Consider the following 15,347-nt stretch of genomic DNA (forward strand, 5'->3'; position numbering starts at 1 on the left):
AACTGCCCGCCCGTACGGTCCTAGCGACACTGCGCCATACGACTTAGCGATCCTATTGGCTTTAATTCGCCGAGTACAAGTGCAGTGGTAGGCTCTCTGCTTGGGTCTCCACGTCGCACAGTTCAAGTGGACATCACATCTTCGTCTCCTCGCTCTTTCCATATTTGCATCGTCATTAGTTACTGCTATCTCATCACAACGAAGCATCAACAGTCTGAGCAAGCTCGAATGCTTCACAGATAGATGTCTCTTTATGCTGTCTTCAACTTCGGTTTGATGCCAGGTCGGTCATCCAGCAGAGACAAATGTATCGCACCGCTTCCCACCCCGCAAGAATGCCGTTCGCATCGTTTGTGTATTACAACACTGTCATTATCCATGTTGCTGAAGTAATATCAGGTCTGTCCCTGTCTTGCAACAATACGGATCATTGAGTAGTAGATGACTGGGTTTCTGTACATAAACATGTATAGTGATGATACGAATTAAGTCGAGATACGCTTGGATAGAGACCTATATGGGCTTCGTTGTTACAGTAGCGTCTCTTGTGTAGAAATCTCGAATGCCACCAACCCTATTTCCCCGCATACCTTAGTCAAATGAGTGCAGTTTACCTATATCATACTTATTATGTTGTTCCGTTCTTGAGTTTAGATATATTCTTAGTTAACTAAAACGTAGTATGCCACTGGAAGGTCCTTTGTCTCTCCATTGGCGTTAGACTTGATTTATGAGCTGTCAGGTGGCTATGTGGTCGTCTTTGTTCCTTTGACTAATATTATTACCAGCTCATCTTACTGGGTATGTTTTGTTGAGGGACTGAGTTCAGTTAACCAATTTTCCAGCTTACCTTATAGCTATACAGTCGAAATGGCCATTTCAGGGGTTGACGGATGGATGCAGGAAGCCATCACACAATTCTTCGAGAGACGACCCGGTTCTTCCCAACAAGCCTTAGACGAGCATGCAGCATCTCTAATCAGTGGATCGACCATCAGTCCTGTTGGCATGCAAGGATCTCTGAGCTACACTGTGGTCGCTACTACGAAAACCATCATATCCTTCCGCATTCCCGAGAACAAACTTGGTGGTGAGATGGACAAAGCAGCCCAGGAGATTCATGGAAGTCTCGTGCCATTGGCTACTTATCATGGACCGGCTCCTAACACAGAGTCTAAAAATGGGCGCTTGGAGATTTATACGATGCCTTGTTTGGAAGGAAAAACGTATCTCGAGGCCGCGCTTTTGGGTCCTCAGAGAAGGGACCAGGAGGTAGCTAGGCATACACAATTTTCGCAGGACTTGGCAAGGTACGAGGTTACTCCATGAGAAAGCAGGTCGATCCGGTAACCTAACATACACTGAACAGGTATTTCGCTCGCTGTTGGAACAACCCTCGGCCGCTTGATCCCAGCAGACTTAAAGAGCAGTGCGATGCTATTTCAGAAAAGCTTTCCCTCCTTGAAGGTGCTCCAGGCTTCGAGTTCCTCGGGGGCTCCATTGTACAACTACGCGGTTCTCAAGGACTCAATTACCTATACAGTGAAGCGTGGCCGCACGTTGTCACACACGGTGATTTCTCTGAGACCAACATCTTGGTAGATCCGGAGACTCTGGTCATAAGCGGTCTCATTGACTGGTCATTGGCCAAGATTGCCCCTTTTGGCCTTGAGCTCTCCGCTCTTAGACGCATGAGCGGCTTTATGTCCGGCGACGGCTGGAGCGATCGGCCATTCCGTCCGCAAACCGAGGCAGCATTCTGGGCCGAGTTCTGGAAATGCACCAAGATCGAGGAAACTAAGGAACGTGAGCGAGTCCGAAAGATGGCCGAGCTGAGCTGCAAGCTCGGGGTGATACTCCGCTACGCGTTCTGCAAGACCTTGGACGGGGTTGTCTTGAATCAACTGGCACCGAAGCCCGCACGCTATCTCCGATCTTGGCTTGGCCATAAAGCCTGGAACGATTTGATAATCAAGGACATTCCCCAGCCTGGGAAAGGAGACAAAGAGCCGGCGGATGAGTAAGCACTGTTGCCAATCGCATGGGTCAACTTGCTGTTAAATTGTTGGGGGTGGGTTGTCAGATTTAGCATTGGTTATAATTGATGTTGTTTACCTCCATCAAAGCCTTGACGTAATCTCTCACATCTAGCGATCCGGAGCAGCCCATCTTATATATGGTTAACCTTGTATTATGCTTGATATGGATTTTAATACTGACTCCATTCTCGAGCAACCATTCAGCATAAATCGCGGGATCCGGACGTATGCGACAAGAAAGTTGTCATAATTCTTCCACAATATGAAGAAGGGCTGCATTGCTTACAATGGTCCATCACTCCCAACCCAAGTCAGAAGGATTGTGGTCATAGTTAAAAGGGGGGACCAAGGAGCTGGGGCTATTCGTGCCATTTGTAGCAAGATCGTCTGAAATTGATACACCACTTGCATGATGCTAGCTCCTTGCAGTTAGCCGCATGCAACATCTCCGCACCTCCTTGGAGAGATTTGGTATTGAGGCTGAAATGCACCTCAACCTTGACCTTCCTGGAGCCCCTCATTTCGTGTACTTTCTCGTGGTTCTGCATTGCTACGAGCATCAAGGACTCATCAGCTTGTAACGCAATTGAGAGTCAGGAGAACCGCATGAATCCAGATGCCAGCAAGCCTGAAGACTGCGTCTACTCAGCACACAATCAACAGTGAGTGTGAAAATCGTGCAACACAACAAGCAGCCGCAGCACCAGTCTAACTGGTCACTACAACTTCGCAACAAAGACAGTCATGGCTGATCTAGAGGCCCCGAGATTCCTATCCGCCCTGCCACGCGAGCTACTCCGCTCTGTCCTGGATAACGTAGGTTGAGTTCACTGGCTTCATCCGCGGCTTTGACGACGGTGTACACATATATTGATGCATCGCAGATTGCGGACAAAAGGACTATGAGCGCTCTTGGTCGAACCAACAAAGCATTTTATTCCATCATGATGCCCCGACTCTACAAACGCATCATTGTTGAAGAAGTGCGCCAGTCCTCAGAGGGCCGTGGGGAAAGAAAGTATGCAGACTTGCCTGGTCTGATTCGACTGCTGGATCGATACCTCACAAACGCCCAGAGGTGGAGGCTCATGATCGAGGGAGAATATGGAAATCAACCGGTGTGTCATGCCTACCCCTATCAGAGCTCTTCGCAGTTCTCTTTACCCCCAACCCCGGCATATGGGCACACGTATGGAGGCCACCCCTAGCCCTAGATAAGATTACTAATTTGGACGTCTGGAAGAAGTGGCATATAGCCAGTTTCGGAGAGTGTGTGAGGCCTCCTTGTTGCGATCATGTTCTCCAGGTGATCATTGGCGATTGTCACTACGGGTCTCACCGCGAGGACACAACTGTGGGTCGACTCACCGAGAGGAGGCGTCCGGGAACTGGGGAAAGTTGGAGTTCGTGGAGCTGCATCGTATGAGCAAGTGAGTAGAGAGCACACCGTTTGGCTACAGCTCGCCCAAGGTTTTCCTGTATAACTGGCTGACACATGACTCACGGTAACTACAGGACACTAGCAGAGAACATTGGGGAACCTGAAGGCTCTCCATCTATGTGGCGAGAGCGATTGGCATAATAGAAAGGACTATGCCGGATATGCACCTTTAGCGATCGTCAAGGTTTCGGAACACCTGACTCTGAACAACCGCAGCGGCAGAATACCGCACGAGATCCAGCGATCCATTCTCGGCAACTCGGCTGCAACACTGCGGAGTCTTAGCTTGCAGTTCACACCACATGGTAACATAGCATTCATGTTCAAGAGACTTGCCTTTCCGAATCTGCAATCTCTCGGCCTCTATTGCGAATGGGATGCTCGAGAGGATATGATAGACTCATTGTTCACGGCTATCGATTTCCTAAAGCTTGCGAGGCTGGTTCTCCATTTGCTTCCTTTTGGTGTAGTTCAACGCCTTACCAAAGTATTCAGGACAATGCCCGAGGGTGTTCAACCCAAATTACGAGGCTTGGTTATTGGGATGAAAAACTGGATTCACCCGACCAACGAGTGGCCAGTAGTTGAGTGGGAGGCCAATATGCGCTTCATCGCCTCTTTCGACACCCTTACGACCCTGGAGATACCAAACAGTGGCCAATACAGAGAGTGCACTGCCATCGATCCCGCCTCGTCGAATACACAGCTGCAAGCTATCCTCAAACATAAGGGCTTGGAGACGTTGGATATATCCCACAACGGAACCATGGACGGCCTTAGAAGCATGCTCCAGTCCGCGGGAACCATTCGCGCCATAGTCTCCACCCTACCGCGGTTGCGGGTGTTGAAGATAGCGCCGGAGGAGGGCCAGATGGTATGTACCCATGGGTATGCGTACCCTCGTCTATGTGATGGGCACTACCTTTGCACTGCTGCTGACCAGTCAACACCAGGCCGAGGTAGCGAGAGCGCTCGCCAATTGCGCCAATCTGGAGTCCGTCACGATCATCCGAGGCGTCAGTCTTCCTATTCTTGTCCTACCAGCCTTCCTGGCGCATAGGTCGTGTCCCCGGGACGATGTCTCTCGCTCTGGCGAGTTTGTCTGGGAGGAGCACTATCGGCTTAAAAGAATCTCCAACGGCCGCAACATATGGCAGATTGGCTCCAACTCCGGGACGGGGACGAGCAAAGTGGAGAGATTGACGAACGGCCAAGTTGGCGAGGCGAAGCGAGAAGTATTTGTCCGAGACATCTCGGGTCGCGTAGTTGATTGCGATGTCGAGTCTGGACGCCGATTGGAGTGGATTGAAGCAGTGGCCAAGGATACGAGCTGGGTGGCAAACCGGATTGGGCCACTCTAGCGGATCGGCGACGAGCACTGGAAATCCTACATACCCACAGCAAGCCTGTGAGTATTTGCTCGGCAAACAACCCACTCACCACCGCCGTTGGTAGAGAGTCCGTGGAGACGATGGATGGAGCCATTAGGTAATTGCAACTCGTGGACGGCCGGCTCCGACCCCGGCGTCGAGGTTTACCGCCAAAATGGACGATGGCAAGCACAGATCGTGGAGTGCATGGAGCCTGGAATCTCTGGGGGGTCCTTCTTGTAGCTGCAGTCTGTCGAGCCGAGCTCTGTGGTGTTGGGTGTGGTGTTGCTGGTGCAATCGGCGAGAGATGGCATGTGTTTGTATGTGTGTTAGTGGCGGTCTCGTAGCATTCGACCCACTTTGGCCAAACGTACAAATTTGCTTTCCTTCGATTCATTCATTTCGAACTGCAGCCGTTACCGTCACACAACTCTACGTCAGGGACGTGAACTCTTGCAACACTCGTCTATTGCGGAATTTCACTTGCTCGCTTGCTTACTCTGCTGGGCTTGCTTGGGGTTGGGGATATTGCAGTCAATACATATATGCTGTAGAGATTGAATCATCGCGGATTGATCGATTCACTCACTGGGCCCCCTGCAAGAGGGCGTGCGTTAATCGTTCGCTCCCTCCCTTTTTTTCTTCGTGAAGGTCAACAGCAAGACTTCCATGGTACCAAACCACCAAAATGCAGATGACAGCTGCTTCGTAAATCAAACTGTTGGTTCGACTGCTCAGCCGGACCTACCAGACATGCGCTCGGAGAAGAGGCCGCCGCAGCTTGACGCTCCCAATCCGCAGAACCCTCTGTTCGTAAGCTCCGACTCGTCCAGCGAGAACACCTGCCATGACGAAGAGGACACCTTCCCCGAGGGTGGCCTAGAAGCCTGGTCTGTCGTGTTCGGCTCCTTTTGTGCAATGCTGTCCGTCTTTGGTATCATCAACAGCGCCGCCGTCTTCGAATCCTACTTCTCCGAGCACCAGCTGAAGGAGTACGACCCTTCGACAGTGGGATGGATCTTCAGCGTCTACCTCTTCATTGTCTTCTTCGCCGGCATGCAAGCGGGGCCCATCTTTGACCGTCACGGACCGAGGGCGCTCGTGGCGGCTGGAAGTGTCCTTGTCGTTGCCAGTCAGATGCTGCTCGGCCTATGTACCAGTGAGTAGAACATTAAGCACCAGGACCACCCAGAGAAGGCATGTGTGTAACTAAACAAATCTTGCAGGCTACTACCAGATCATGCTGACGTACTCTGTTCTGGCCGGCATTGGCGGCGCATTACTGAACGTACCTGCCTACGGAGCCATCGCGCACTTCTTCAAGGCTCGTCGCGGCTTCGCTACGGGCATAGCCGCCACGGCCGGATCGGTTGGTGGTATCGCTTTCCCCTTACTCATGCAAGGCCTGCTCCCCAAGGTGGGCTTTGCCTGGACGACACGAATACTCGGCTTTATTCTGCTGGGGCTTGCCATACCTGCCAACACTCTGATCCATACGCGCCTGCCTCCGAGCGACAGGGTGGTTTCGGTACTGCCCGACTTTGCCGTCTTCCGGGATCCCAAGTTCACCCTCAGCTGCGCGGGCATCTGGTTCATGGAGTGGGGCATCTTCATCCCCCTGACCTTCATCGTCTCCTACGCCGCCGACTACGGCCACGAGGCCAACTCGTCCTACACGCTGCTGGCCCTGCTCAACGTGGGCTCCTTCTTCGGCCGCTTCATCCCGGGCTTCTTCGCGGACCGCGTCGGCCGCTTCAACGTCATCGTCATGACCATCGCGCTGTGCGTCGTCACCATCCTGGCCTTCTGGCTGCCCGCGCGCGACTCCTGGCCCCTGCTCGTCGTCTTCGTGCTCACCTTCGGGTTCGCGAGCGGCAGCAACCTCGGCCTCTACCCGGTCTGCCTCGGGCAGCTGTGCGACTCGCGCAGCTACGGCCGCTTCTTCTCGACCGCGCTCATGGTCGCCAGCTTCGGCACCCTCACCAGCTTGCCCATCGGCGGCGCCCTGCGCGACCTCGGCACGACCAAGACAGGGTGGACCGCCGTCATCATCTTCTCCGCCTTGTCCTACGCCATCGCCATGAGCTGCTACTTTGGTGCTAGAGTCTTGGCGGTCGGCTGGGGGCTGAAGAAGATATTTTAGAATCCCGCACACATTGGGGCTGTGACGAGCTTGTCATACTAGAATAATTATTTGTTTGGTATCTGTGACACCAGTTCGTATTATAAGACAAGTTGAGTAACATACTAAATAATATTAAAAGTTCGCCACCCAGATTGTCAGCCGCATCATATTAGCGAATGAAGATCATATAAGCCAGCCAAAGGCACAAATGCACATCATCCCACGATCACATGTATATTCCCCCGACGCCATATAAAACAATAACAACAGCAAGCAAAGTCACATTTGTACAATTATGACCTTTCAAGGTTTGCTAGTAATAACTACCCCTAACACAGGTTGTAATTAACCCCTTTAATGCATAGTCGTATATCGTGGTGGATGTTCATTTGGTTTCTCTCAACTGACACTCATTTGACTGCAAAAATATGTGCATAGCCTCGCCCGTCCCTACTGTATTGAGCGATGGAATCTTTCGTCCGACTCGAAATATTTACAGCAGACCCTTCATGAAACTTAGACAATCCAAAAGCCGGAAGGATGAAATGCCCGGTGGCGCAGGATGCGCCATTGCTTGTGGTAGTTGTCCGGGTTCAGCTCGGCAAGCGTCCCCATGCTCGACTCGTCGTCCGGCCGGAGGACGCGCAGATGGAAGGAAACCGGGCCTTCTTCTTCGTCGTAGTACAGCGACTCGAGGACCCGTGCCCAGGGCTTCCACCAGGGCGCGCCACGGACCCGGTCGCGGTCCATGGACAGGACGGTCACGTCCCGCAGCGCCGGCATATGCCACCGCAATGTGTGGCAACACCAGGCCTCGAAATTTCCGGAGTTCCGGCCCTCGAGGACCAGCCGCTGGATCCGCGTCAGGTCGACGTCGGGGACTCGGCCGACCTAGGACGGGCCGGCGTAGACGGCGTCGACGTCGAAGTTCACCCATTGGTGGGTGGCGGCGTTCTGGTATACGTGAAGGGCCTTGACGTAACCGTGCTTCTCGAGATAGGCCCGAGACTCGCCGCAGGCATGGAAGAGGGCGGGCGCCCTGGGCGGGTTGGCAGTATTGCGGTGCTTGGTGCCATAGATAACGAGCTCACTAGGCTCTATGCTTAGCCGCCATATCTCTTGGCGAAGCTCGGGAGGCAGACGCGGGAAAGGGTGAAACTGGAACGTCTCGGGAGCGGCTTCTTCTCTAAATAGGTTGCTCTGAAGTGGCTGGGAGGAGCGCGCTCCTTCTGTTTGATAGCATTTTGGTGGTATCGGAAGCATTGTTACTGCTGAACGGTTGATCTGGCTTCTAGTCGGGCGAAAAAATAAGAATAACGGAACAAACGAAGTCCAGATGCTTTTGAAAAGGCTAGGAAATAAAGGTGGAGTTAGGAAGAGCATACTTTTGGCTTTCTAGTATCACAATTTTGCTCACTGCAGAAGTTGCTCAAGGATGGACGTCTACATGTAATCATGGACGACTTCAGAACCTTCATAATTCCAGCTACAGAGGACTGGCTTGAGCATCAAATTATCTCCAACCACGCCTTTCCCCTGCCTTGTTGGCCAAAGTTTCATATGCCCCAGGGTTACTGTAAGAGCACATATTCATACGTGGCCGCTTTTGTGAGCTATTGCGCCAACAAACAGCACAGGAATACTAATAGTGTACGACGAGGTGGTAATCTACTTCGAAGATCATACTCTAGCAGGTACCAGAATGTCGTGCTTTGTTATTCAATAAGGCCCTGTTTCTTTTTGATATTTCACAAAGCTCAATACTGTCTTGATCTCATTACAAAGGATAATGGCATGGAAGACACAAGGGCTATTAAGTCTTTTCGGAGACAATGGGTTCGAAATTTCTATATAGGGAAGAGGATGTTACAAGGCTGGGTCTGAATGGCATCTTCTGCAAGTCTGCTATTCATTTTACAGCGTTGACCGCGTTTATCCTAAGTCTTGACTCTCCAGTGACGCCCCTTTTCACGCTCACCCGAAGACACAAGAATTCCCCGAAGAGTCAAGACCTTCCCCCATTCGTTACACTGATAAAAGTACATATCATTTTATCTGTACCTTTCTTTTCACTTTCTTACCCCCTCTCAATTAGTCACCATGGTCAACTTCCCTTCCTTCACCCTGACCCTTGAGGACAAGTCCAGCATGCAAGCCGACGTCGACGCCCTGATCGCCGAGGCCCAAGACAAGCTCGCTCTGGCGCCCTACCCCACCATGCACGACTACAGAGACGCCTACGGCATCCTCAAGGAGGCCACCATGCTGATCAAAGATCTCCTCAAGGACCTGGACGAAGAGAAAGGCGAAGACGACGGCGACGAAGACGGCTCCTCCCCTACCAAGGCGTACCGCCGCCAAACCCTGAACCACAGCTTAGCCGAGGCCAGCTTGCTTCGCGGCGACGTCCTGGACTACTTCGACAAGATCCCCGAGGCCCGCGCCGCCTACACCGATGCCTTCACGCGGTGCCCAGCCGCCTCCCCGGCGCCCGACGCGCACGCGGCCCTGACTTCCGCTCCCAGAAAGCCGTCCCAGATCCCGCGCCCCTCCGCGTCGTCGGCATCGGCCGCCACGCTGGCATCCAAGAGAACAGCACGACGCGAGCGCGCCTGGGATGCGCTAAAAGAGCTGTCGCGCTACCGAGATGTCGTGCCCGGTCCCTCGGCCACGACATCTACCTCTGACATGACCTCAGGAACGACGACGCGACGAAGCAGTACCCAGAGCGACCACGTGAGGGTTTCCAGGCGGGAGAGACGCCGCGCCGGCATATGGGACTCCGTGTATTACCCGCACACCGTCCAGGAAGTCGATACCAGAGAGGACATGATAAACCTACACATCGATCGGCTGCGCTGGGACCCGGAGACGGACGTCCCGACCCAGGATGTCGGGGCGCAGAAGAAGGTCAGTATCGTAGAGTACGACGAGTCCGCGTCCGGCTCCTCCGCTTCGTCTGCTGTGGGGTCTGACCGCAGCATTCAGCACAAGAAGAAGTGTACCGATCGGAGAACGCTGCGGTCGCACGCGCGGGAGCCGCGGAGAACAAGGTAAGTTGGTGAAATTGACAGGGATAGGTAAGTTAATCATCTAAGATATGTCGTGCCGATCTTAGGCAAAGGCTTGCGTGCGAGTTTTCAAGTGAGATCTCATGGCGGTGGATAAAGACCAAGGCACTCTGGGAGTTAGTCTAGGAAATAGAAGATCTATTCAAAATCGTGTGCTATGCTCTAACGCAGCGTGGTACAGTCATAAAGAAGTTCATCATCTTCGCTTCACATGGGATTCCCCGTCTAAACTCCTGGCTTTGACCTTGGATGGACCAGGGGCCATTTCAACCCAGTCGCCTGCCGGGGTCCAAGTTCCCGCTTTGGAGTAGTCCCAACTTGAACTTCCATCCATGTAGCCAAACCTGAAATACTCGTTCAAATTTAGGCTGCTGTTGCGCGTCCATGTAAAGCTTTGCTTGGCGTCCTCATCGCCGAAGTAGCTTCTGAAGCGCTCGACATCATTGACTAGAATACTGATTCCATCAAACTCGGGACCAGGCGATGCACCCCAACTGAAAGTAGCGTTCCACAGGGGTGCGTTCAAAGCTATGACTGGAGTCAAGATATTCGGCAAGGGTGACTCGAATTGGCCATCTCCTTGCAAGGCACTGGATGTCTGCAAAACGGAGTCGAAGCCCCATCTCGCGATTCCGTTGATGAAGAGTCCCATCAGAATACCCTGGTAGAGCAGCGACGGGCGAGTTTGCATGCTCGTTCCTGGCAGCAGCAAGAGAGCTAGGATGTAGTGGTGGATGCGGAGACTGAGGTTCGGGAGTACAAGGCATATAACAATGCCAATGATAAACAGCAGGTAAAGCTTTAGAAACTTTGTGAGCCGCCCCTCTTGGCGGAAGTACCAGATCTGTGAGACCATGGCGACAACCAAGACGATTACGATAATGGCAAGCGCAGCCTTGGCGCCAGGCTGCTGCTGGAGGTCATGCGCGTTCAGTCTCTGGATGGGGATGAAGTCGAACGTATAGTTAGTAAGGGCGCCTACCCAGCAGCCACCAAGCCAAAGCACAGTCTTCTCGACTTGTGCAGTCAAACCCTTGAGTGTGCGCTTGACGCCCATCTTGTCGTATATTACCCATGCGCAAAACATGACCGGAAGGAATTTCCCTACTATATTTGAGAAGAGCCCGGCGATGGATGTATGGCTGGGAGCATCGGATGCCATGCCCACTTGCCAAAAAATCCCGATAAAGACGGAAAGGAAGAAAAGCGGCGCCGAAGTTGTGAAAAGAGACAGCACAGCTGTAAAGGTCACAGATACCGCAAGGAGAGGCCACCGGACGTCCTTGGAGGAGCACTCGAATCCGGCAGGGAAACCGAAGGACAAGGGGAAGTATGAGTCAAAGCCAATACTGGCGATTCCGTTGCGAGGTGAAGCAGGATATCCCGTATGCTGTCCGTCGAGTTGAATAACACCACATCCACCACCCCCATTGGTGATGACACCGGCATGAATGGCAGAGCCGCATATGAAAGAGTCACCTCGATATCGGGCAGCCGATATGTTGCCACCGTCGGTGGGACCACCTACAACCAGCGGCTGGTATACGACCTCCTCGGTTCCCACGGCTCGAGGGTTCAGGACTCGGTAGCTGGCGCAGTTGGCGGGGCATTTGAATGCGAAACCAGAGCCACTGAAGGGTCTACATGCACTTCCATCAAGTCCGCATTGGTTGCCGGACATCCAATACGTCGTGCCGCAGCTGATGTCGCTAGGAGCCCCATATTGCGCGACCTCGCTAGATATGAGGCCTTGTCGCATTACGAGACAGAATGTGAGAATCCAGATGACGACATAGCCCATGAATAGCCAAGCTTTGTGCTTCGTCTTGGGCAGGTATCGTTCCAGTAGCCAAATCGGCGCATGCTGTACTGCTGGAAAGAGGGGGTTGATCTTCCAATCTTTCGGCTCAGGGGGGCCCCGCGACCAAGTAGCTACCTTGGTGATGAGCTTTCTCGCCGGATAGGGCACCCATTTCCAGCGTTTCCATGCTCCTTCGTCTTGCATGAAGCGCGGTGTTGGCTGATTCGAGTTATCGTCGATGTCGAGATGTCCTGCTTGGGGGATCGGGGCATCCGGGTGGTGAACGTGGGAGTCGGAACGGGAAGCTTCGGAAGATTCTATGTCGGAAACGACTTGGACGGACTCGTCTCGATTGTCGCCGCCCATCTCTCTACTCTTTTGATATAGGCAGCCAAGCAATAAGCGACAGGCCTGCGACGCAATGGAGCATTGGCAAACGTTTGCGGTCTCGGACTGAGCTCGACTAGGGCGAAGGATGAAATCCTCAACCTGGCGTAAGACGACGAAACGTTAAGGCTGTAGGGGCAATGGCCGAACTGTGTGGCCTATCAACGGTCAAACAGTAAGTAGGGACGAAACGTGTAACAATTGACGGGCCAAGCGGTGAAAGATGGTGGGTCCAAACAACAAGAAGATGCTAAGTAAATGATAAGTATATATCACGGAAACAACTACAAACATGGAAACACTAATAAATGTACGACGCAAGACAACGCAAGCAGGAAGCAAAGGATGACGGTAATAAGTTGGTTGGAGGATGGACGATGGGGCGGGCTGTTAGTGGAGTAAGACTTTGGGAGACTTGACGCGACCGGGTTTCAGCTTGGGGGGGATGGCAGGCACTGACAGTGGCAGGGACAGTCCTTTCCGGACGAACCGGCTGAGATTGGGGGGCCTTTGCGCCAATCAGGCCCCCGCCCTTCCTGTCGGTCGCAACAGGCGGGCAGCCTGTCTCAACTACAGAAAGGGTCCATCAACCAAAAGCGGTCAAGTCCGGTTTTCGTTGCTGGATTTGAAGCCGTGGAGACCAAAATTAGCATTTCATCGTCGGCTCAGAGTGGTAGCATATGCTGCAACAACGCGCAGCGAGTTCCTTGATTTGCTTCGTTTTGGGCATTACCGTCGATTTTGCGTTCTCGCTATAAACTCTGCAGGTGCTCCACGCGTTCGTCTTTGAGCACAAGCAAAGACCAGCCCTGCTAGGTTTGCAGGATTCCTGCCAAGCTTCCAGGCGGAAACATGAATGTGCCTGCAGTGAGTGGTGACGATATGCCGTTCAAAATCATACAGCCTGCTCTGGAGCATGGCCTGGCCGCAAGAGTTGGCCGTCTGGCGACAGCCAACCGAACTCCCCTAGATACCCCTACTTTTGTGGGCGTCACATCAAGAGGTGCCATTCCACACCTGACCCCGGATGTCGTAAGCAAGCATACCGATATCCGGGCTGCTTATATGGCATTGGAGGACTGTAGGTGCCTCTTGCTACCTCTACTGTACTCATCTCGTTTGTGCTGACTTGCCAGTCATAGAAAAGTCTAGCAAGAGGAAGTCGCCCGCGATCTTCAGCTTGCCTAAAGACGGTTGCAGGCCCCTGCACGCTTACACTGCCACGCCCTTCACGTCATGCACAATTCTGGCTCCTAGAAGGACTCCTGCTGTCGTGGCTCAAAATGGCAATGGACCTAAGCACATCTCGGTTCTCACATCCACTGGTTTTGAACGTGTCACCTGTGAGAGCTTCTGCGCTGCGGTCGCTCAGATTATGCCGGACATCGTTGTCCCGCCGGCTGATATAACCTTCAGCTCCCACACGCCAAGTGCAAAGCGACAGGTGTTTATGGTCCAGCGGACTCAGGAGTGGCTGGATGAGTTCTTCTCGCACCTCGATCCAGAGGAGACGCTGAAACCTTCGGGCATTCATGTCTTTGCGCCCCTTCTGCCGGTGTCTTATCCTATGCAGTGGGGAGTACTTGAAGCACTTATCTGAAGATCATGCTGTTCAACTAAGCGGCCTGACGATCTACGATGTCAAAATACTGCATGATCTGAAAAACCATCCTCAGCTGTTAGACCTGCCTCGCTTGTCAATGGAATCACCCGAGTCGCCTCATCAGATTCTGCGGCAGGTTCGACTTGGCGTCGACATCTTCGCTTCTCCTCTTGTCAATAACATATCGGATGCGGGGATCGCGCTGAACTTCAGTTTCGCCGCGCCCAAAGCAGGTTCCAACGGAATCCAACCTTTGGGCATCGATATGTCGTCCGAAGAGCATCAGGTCTCTGTGAAACCATTCATGGAAGGTTGTGGCTGCTACGCGTGCACCAAGCACCACCGTGCATATCTGCAGCACTTGATGAACGCCCGAGAAATGCTTGGCTGGACCCTTTTGCAAATACACAATCATCATGTCATGAGCGAGTTCTTCCGGCAGATTCGGATGGCGATAGCAGATGGAACTTTCGAACAAAAAGCCAGCGAGTTTACCAAATGTTATGAGTCGGAGCTACCCCTAGGCACTGGGGTACGGCCTCGTGCGCGTGGCTATCACTTCAAGCCCGAAGCAGGACAGCCCAAGATCAATAAGGCTCCTTGGAATAGGCTTGAAGGTGAAGGAACTCCCGATCAGGTAGCGGCTGCTGAGGCGGCGGGTTTGGCCGTGACGGGCCCAGCAGCAGGCGGAAGCGAGACGCCATTAGTGCCGGAGGCCGATGCGGCTGCTTTGGCCAAAGAAGGGTTTGCAAAAATTGATGGGGCTTGAAGGCAATTCTCATGAAAGTACTTTTCGGCCGAACCAGTGGTATCGGAACGACGGTCTGCTACATCAAGCCACAGAAGGCGATGCGTCCTTCCAATACTCGTATGGACATCAAGGATCAGCGTGGTGATCTAGTGGGTATTGATTGGTGTATGTTTCTCTACTGCACCCATGGCGCGATCGGTTCCTAAAAGTCAAAACTGTGGTGGCACTACGGAGCACGCTCCCTACGAAAACCGGCGGAACGCTTCGTGCGTTTGAGGGTCGGCCAGATTGTGGCAGAAGATGCCTGCAGCTTGGGCTCGCTGACTTCTGTGCGTATTGTTATGTCCTGCACGTCCACTGTTCCAAATGCTTGGGATCGGGTGCGGGTACTGTACGTGCTAGATGTCGCCTGGTATTTTCGAACCTTTGAATGCCTTCAAGGCAACCAATGAGGCCAGTCCGTCTTGCAGGTAACCCAGTCTCGGTGCCGGGAGATGGTTTGCAGCGCTATACCTACTGCACAGTGATGCGCCTGAAACGTGCGGCGCCCTGAAAAGGCCGGTGTTCTGGGTTCTAATGTCTACCAAGGTCTTCCTCTGCTGACACCTGGCTCCGATAATTTCAATACCAACCAGTATAAGTTTCGATTCTCTCGTAGTTGCGCTCCTCATGAAAGGTGATGGGCAAGGCTTGCGGCGCATTGCCAAGCCCGCGCAAATGCGGTCAAGCCGTGCCAATATGCCAAGCACGCGTGGGATG

General features: G+C 53.0%; 6 protein-coding genes across 6 annotated transcripts; 4 read left to right on the forward strand and 2 right to left on the reverse strand.

Annotated features, from left to right (window-relative positions):
• Nucleotides 1–870: 870 nt before the first annotated feature.
• On the forward strand, nucleotides 871–4,841 carry PG994_013774 (uncharacterized protein; the record flags this gene model as incomplete). The annotated part of the gene is made up of 6 exons (XM_066865183.1): nucleotides 871–1,310; nucleotides 1,370–2,020; nucleotides 2,735–2,855; nucleotides 2,924–3,157; nucleotides 3,563–4,354; nucleotides 4,434–4,841. 6 exons carry the CDS (start codon nucleotides 871–873, stop codon nucleotides 4,839–4,841), a joined length of 2,646 nt encoding a protein of 881 aa, XP_066708312.1.
• A 678-nt stretch (nucleotides 4,842–5,519) lies between these two features.
• On the forward strand, nucleotides 5,520–6,993 carry PG994_013775 (uncharacterized protein; the record flags this gene model as incomplete). The annotated part of the gene is made up of 2 exons (XM_066865184.1): nucleotides 5,520–6,009; nucleotides 6,077–6,993. 2 exons carry the CDS (start codon nucleotides 5,520–5,522, stop codon nucleotides 6,991–6,993), a joined length of 1,407 nt encoding a protein of 468 aa, XP_066708313.1.
• Nucleotides 6,994–7,491: 498 nt separating this feature from the next.
• On the reverse strand, nucleotides 7,492–8,238 carry PG994_013776 (uncharacterized protein; the record flags this gene model as incomplete). Its single annotated transcript, XM_066865185.1, has 2 exons — nucleotides 7,492–7,866; nucleotides 7,888–8,238. 2 exons carry the CDS (start codon nucleotides 8,236–8,238, stop codon nucleotides 7,492–7,494), a joined length of 726 nt encoding a protein of 241 aa, XP_066708314.1.
• An 837-nt stretch (nucleotides 8,239–9,075) lies between these two features.
• PG994_013777 (uncharacterized protein) lies at nucleotides 9,076–10,059 on the forward strand (the record flags this gene model as incomplete). Its single annotated transcript, XM_066865186.1, has 2 exons — nucleotides 9,076–10,028; nucleotides 10,050–10,059. 2 exons carry the CDS (start codon nucleotides 9,076–9,078, stop codon nucleotides 10,057–10,059), a joined length of 963 nt encoding a protein of 320 aa, XP_066708315.1.
• Nucleotides 10,060–10,242: 183 nt separating this feature from the next.
• PG994_013778 (uncharacterized protein) lies at nucleotides 10,243–12,213 on the reverse strand (the record flags this gene model as incomplete). The annotated part of the gene is made up of 1 exon (XM_066865187.1): nucleotides 10,243–12,213. The coding sequence occupies one exon, from the start codon at nucleotides 12,211–12,213 to the stop codon at nucleotides 10,243–10,245; it is 1,971 nt and encodes a 656-aa protein (XP_066708316.1).
• Nucleotides 12,214–13,086: 873 nt separating this feature from the next.
• Nucleotides 13,087–14,606, forward strand: PG994_013779 (tRNA-guanine transglycosylase; the record flags this gene model as incomplete). Its single annotated transcript, XM_066865188.1, is given in 3 exon segments — nucleotides 13,087–13,315; nucleotides 13,371–13,791; nucleotides 13,808–14,606. 3 exon segments carry the CDS (start codon nucleotides 13,087–13,089, stop codon nucleotides 14,604–14,606), a joined length of 1,449 nt encoding a protein of 482 aa, XP_066708317.1.
• Nucleotides 14,607–15,347: the final 741 nt, after the last annotated feature.

Source organism: Apiospora phragmitis, assembly GCF_038363925.1.
Source record: "Apiospora phragmitis strain CBS 135458 chromosome Unknown utg000013l:1.0-2965645.0:1.0-2969333.0, whole genome shotgun sequence".
NCBI classification, from domain to species: domain Eukaryota; kingdom Fungi; phylum Ascomycota; class Sordariomycetes; order Amphisphaeriales; family Apiosporaceae; genus Apiospora; species Apiospora phragmitis.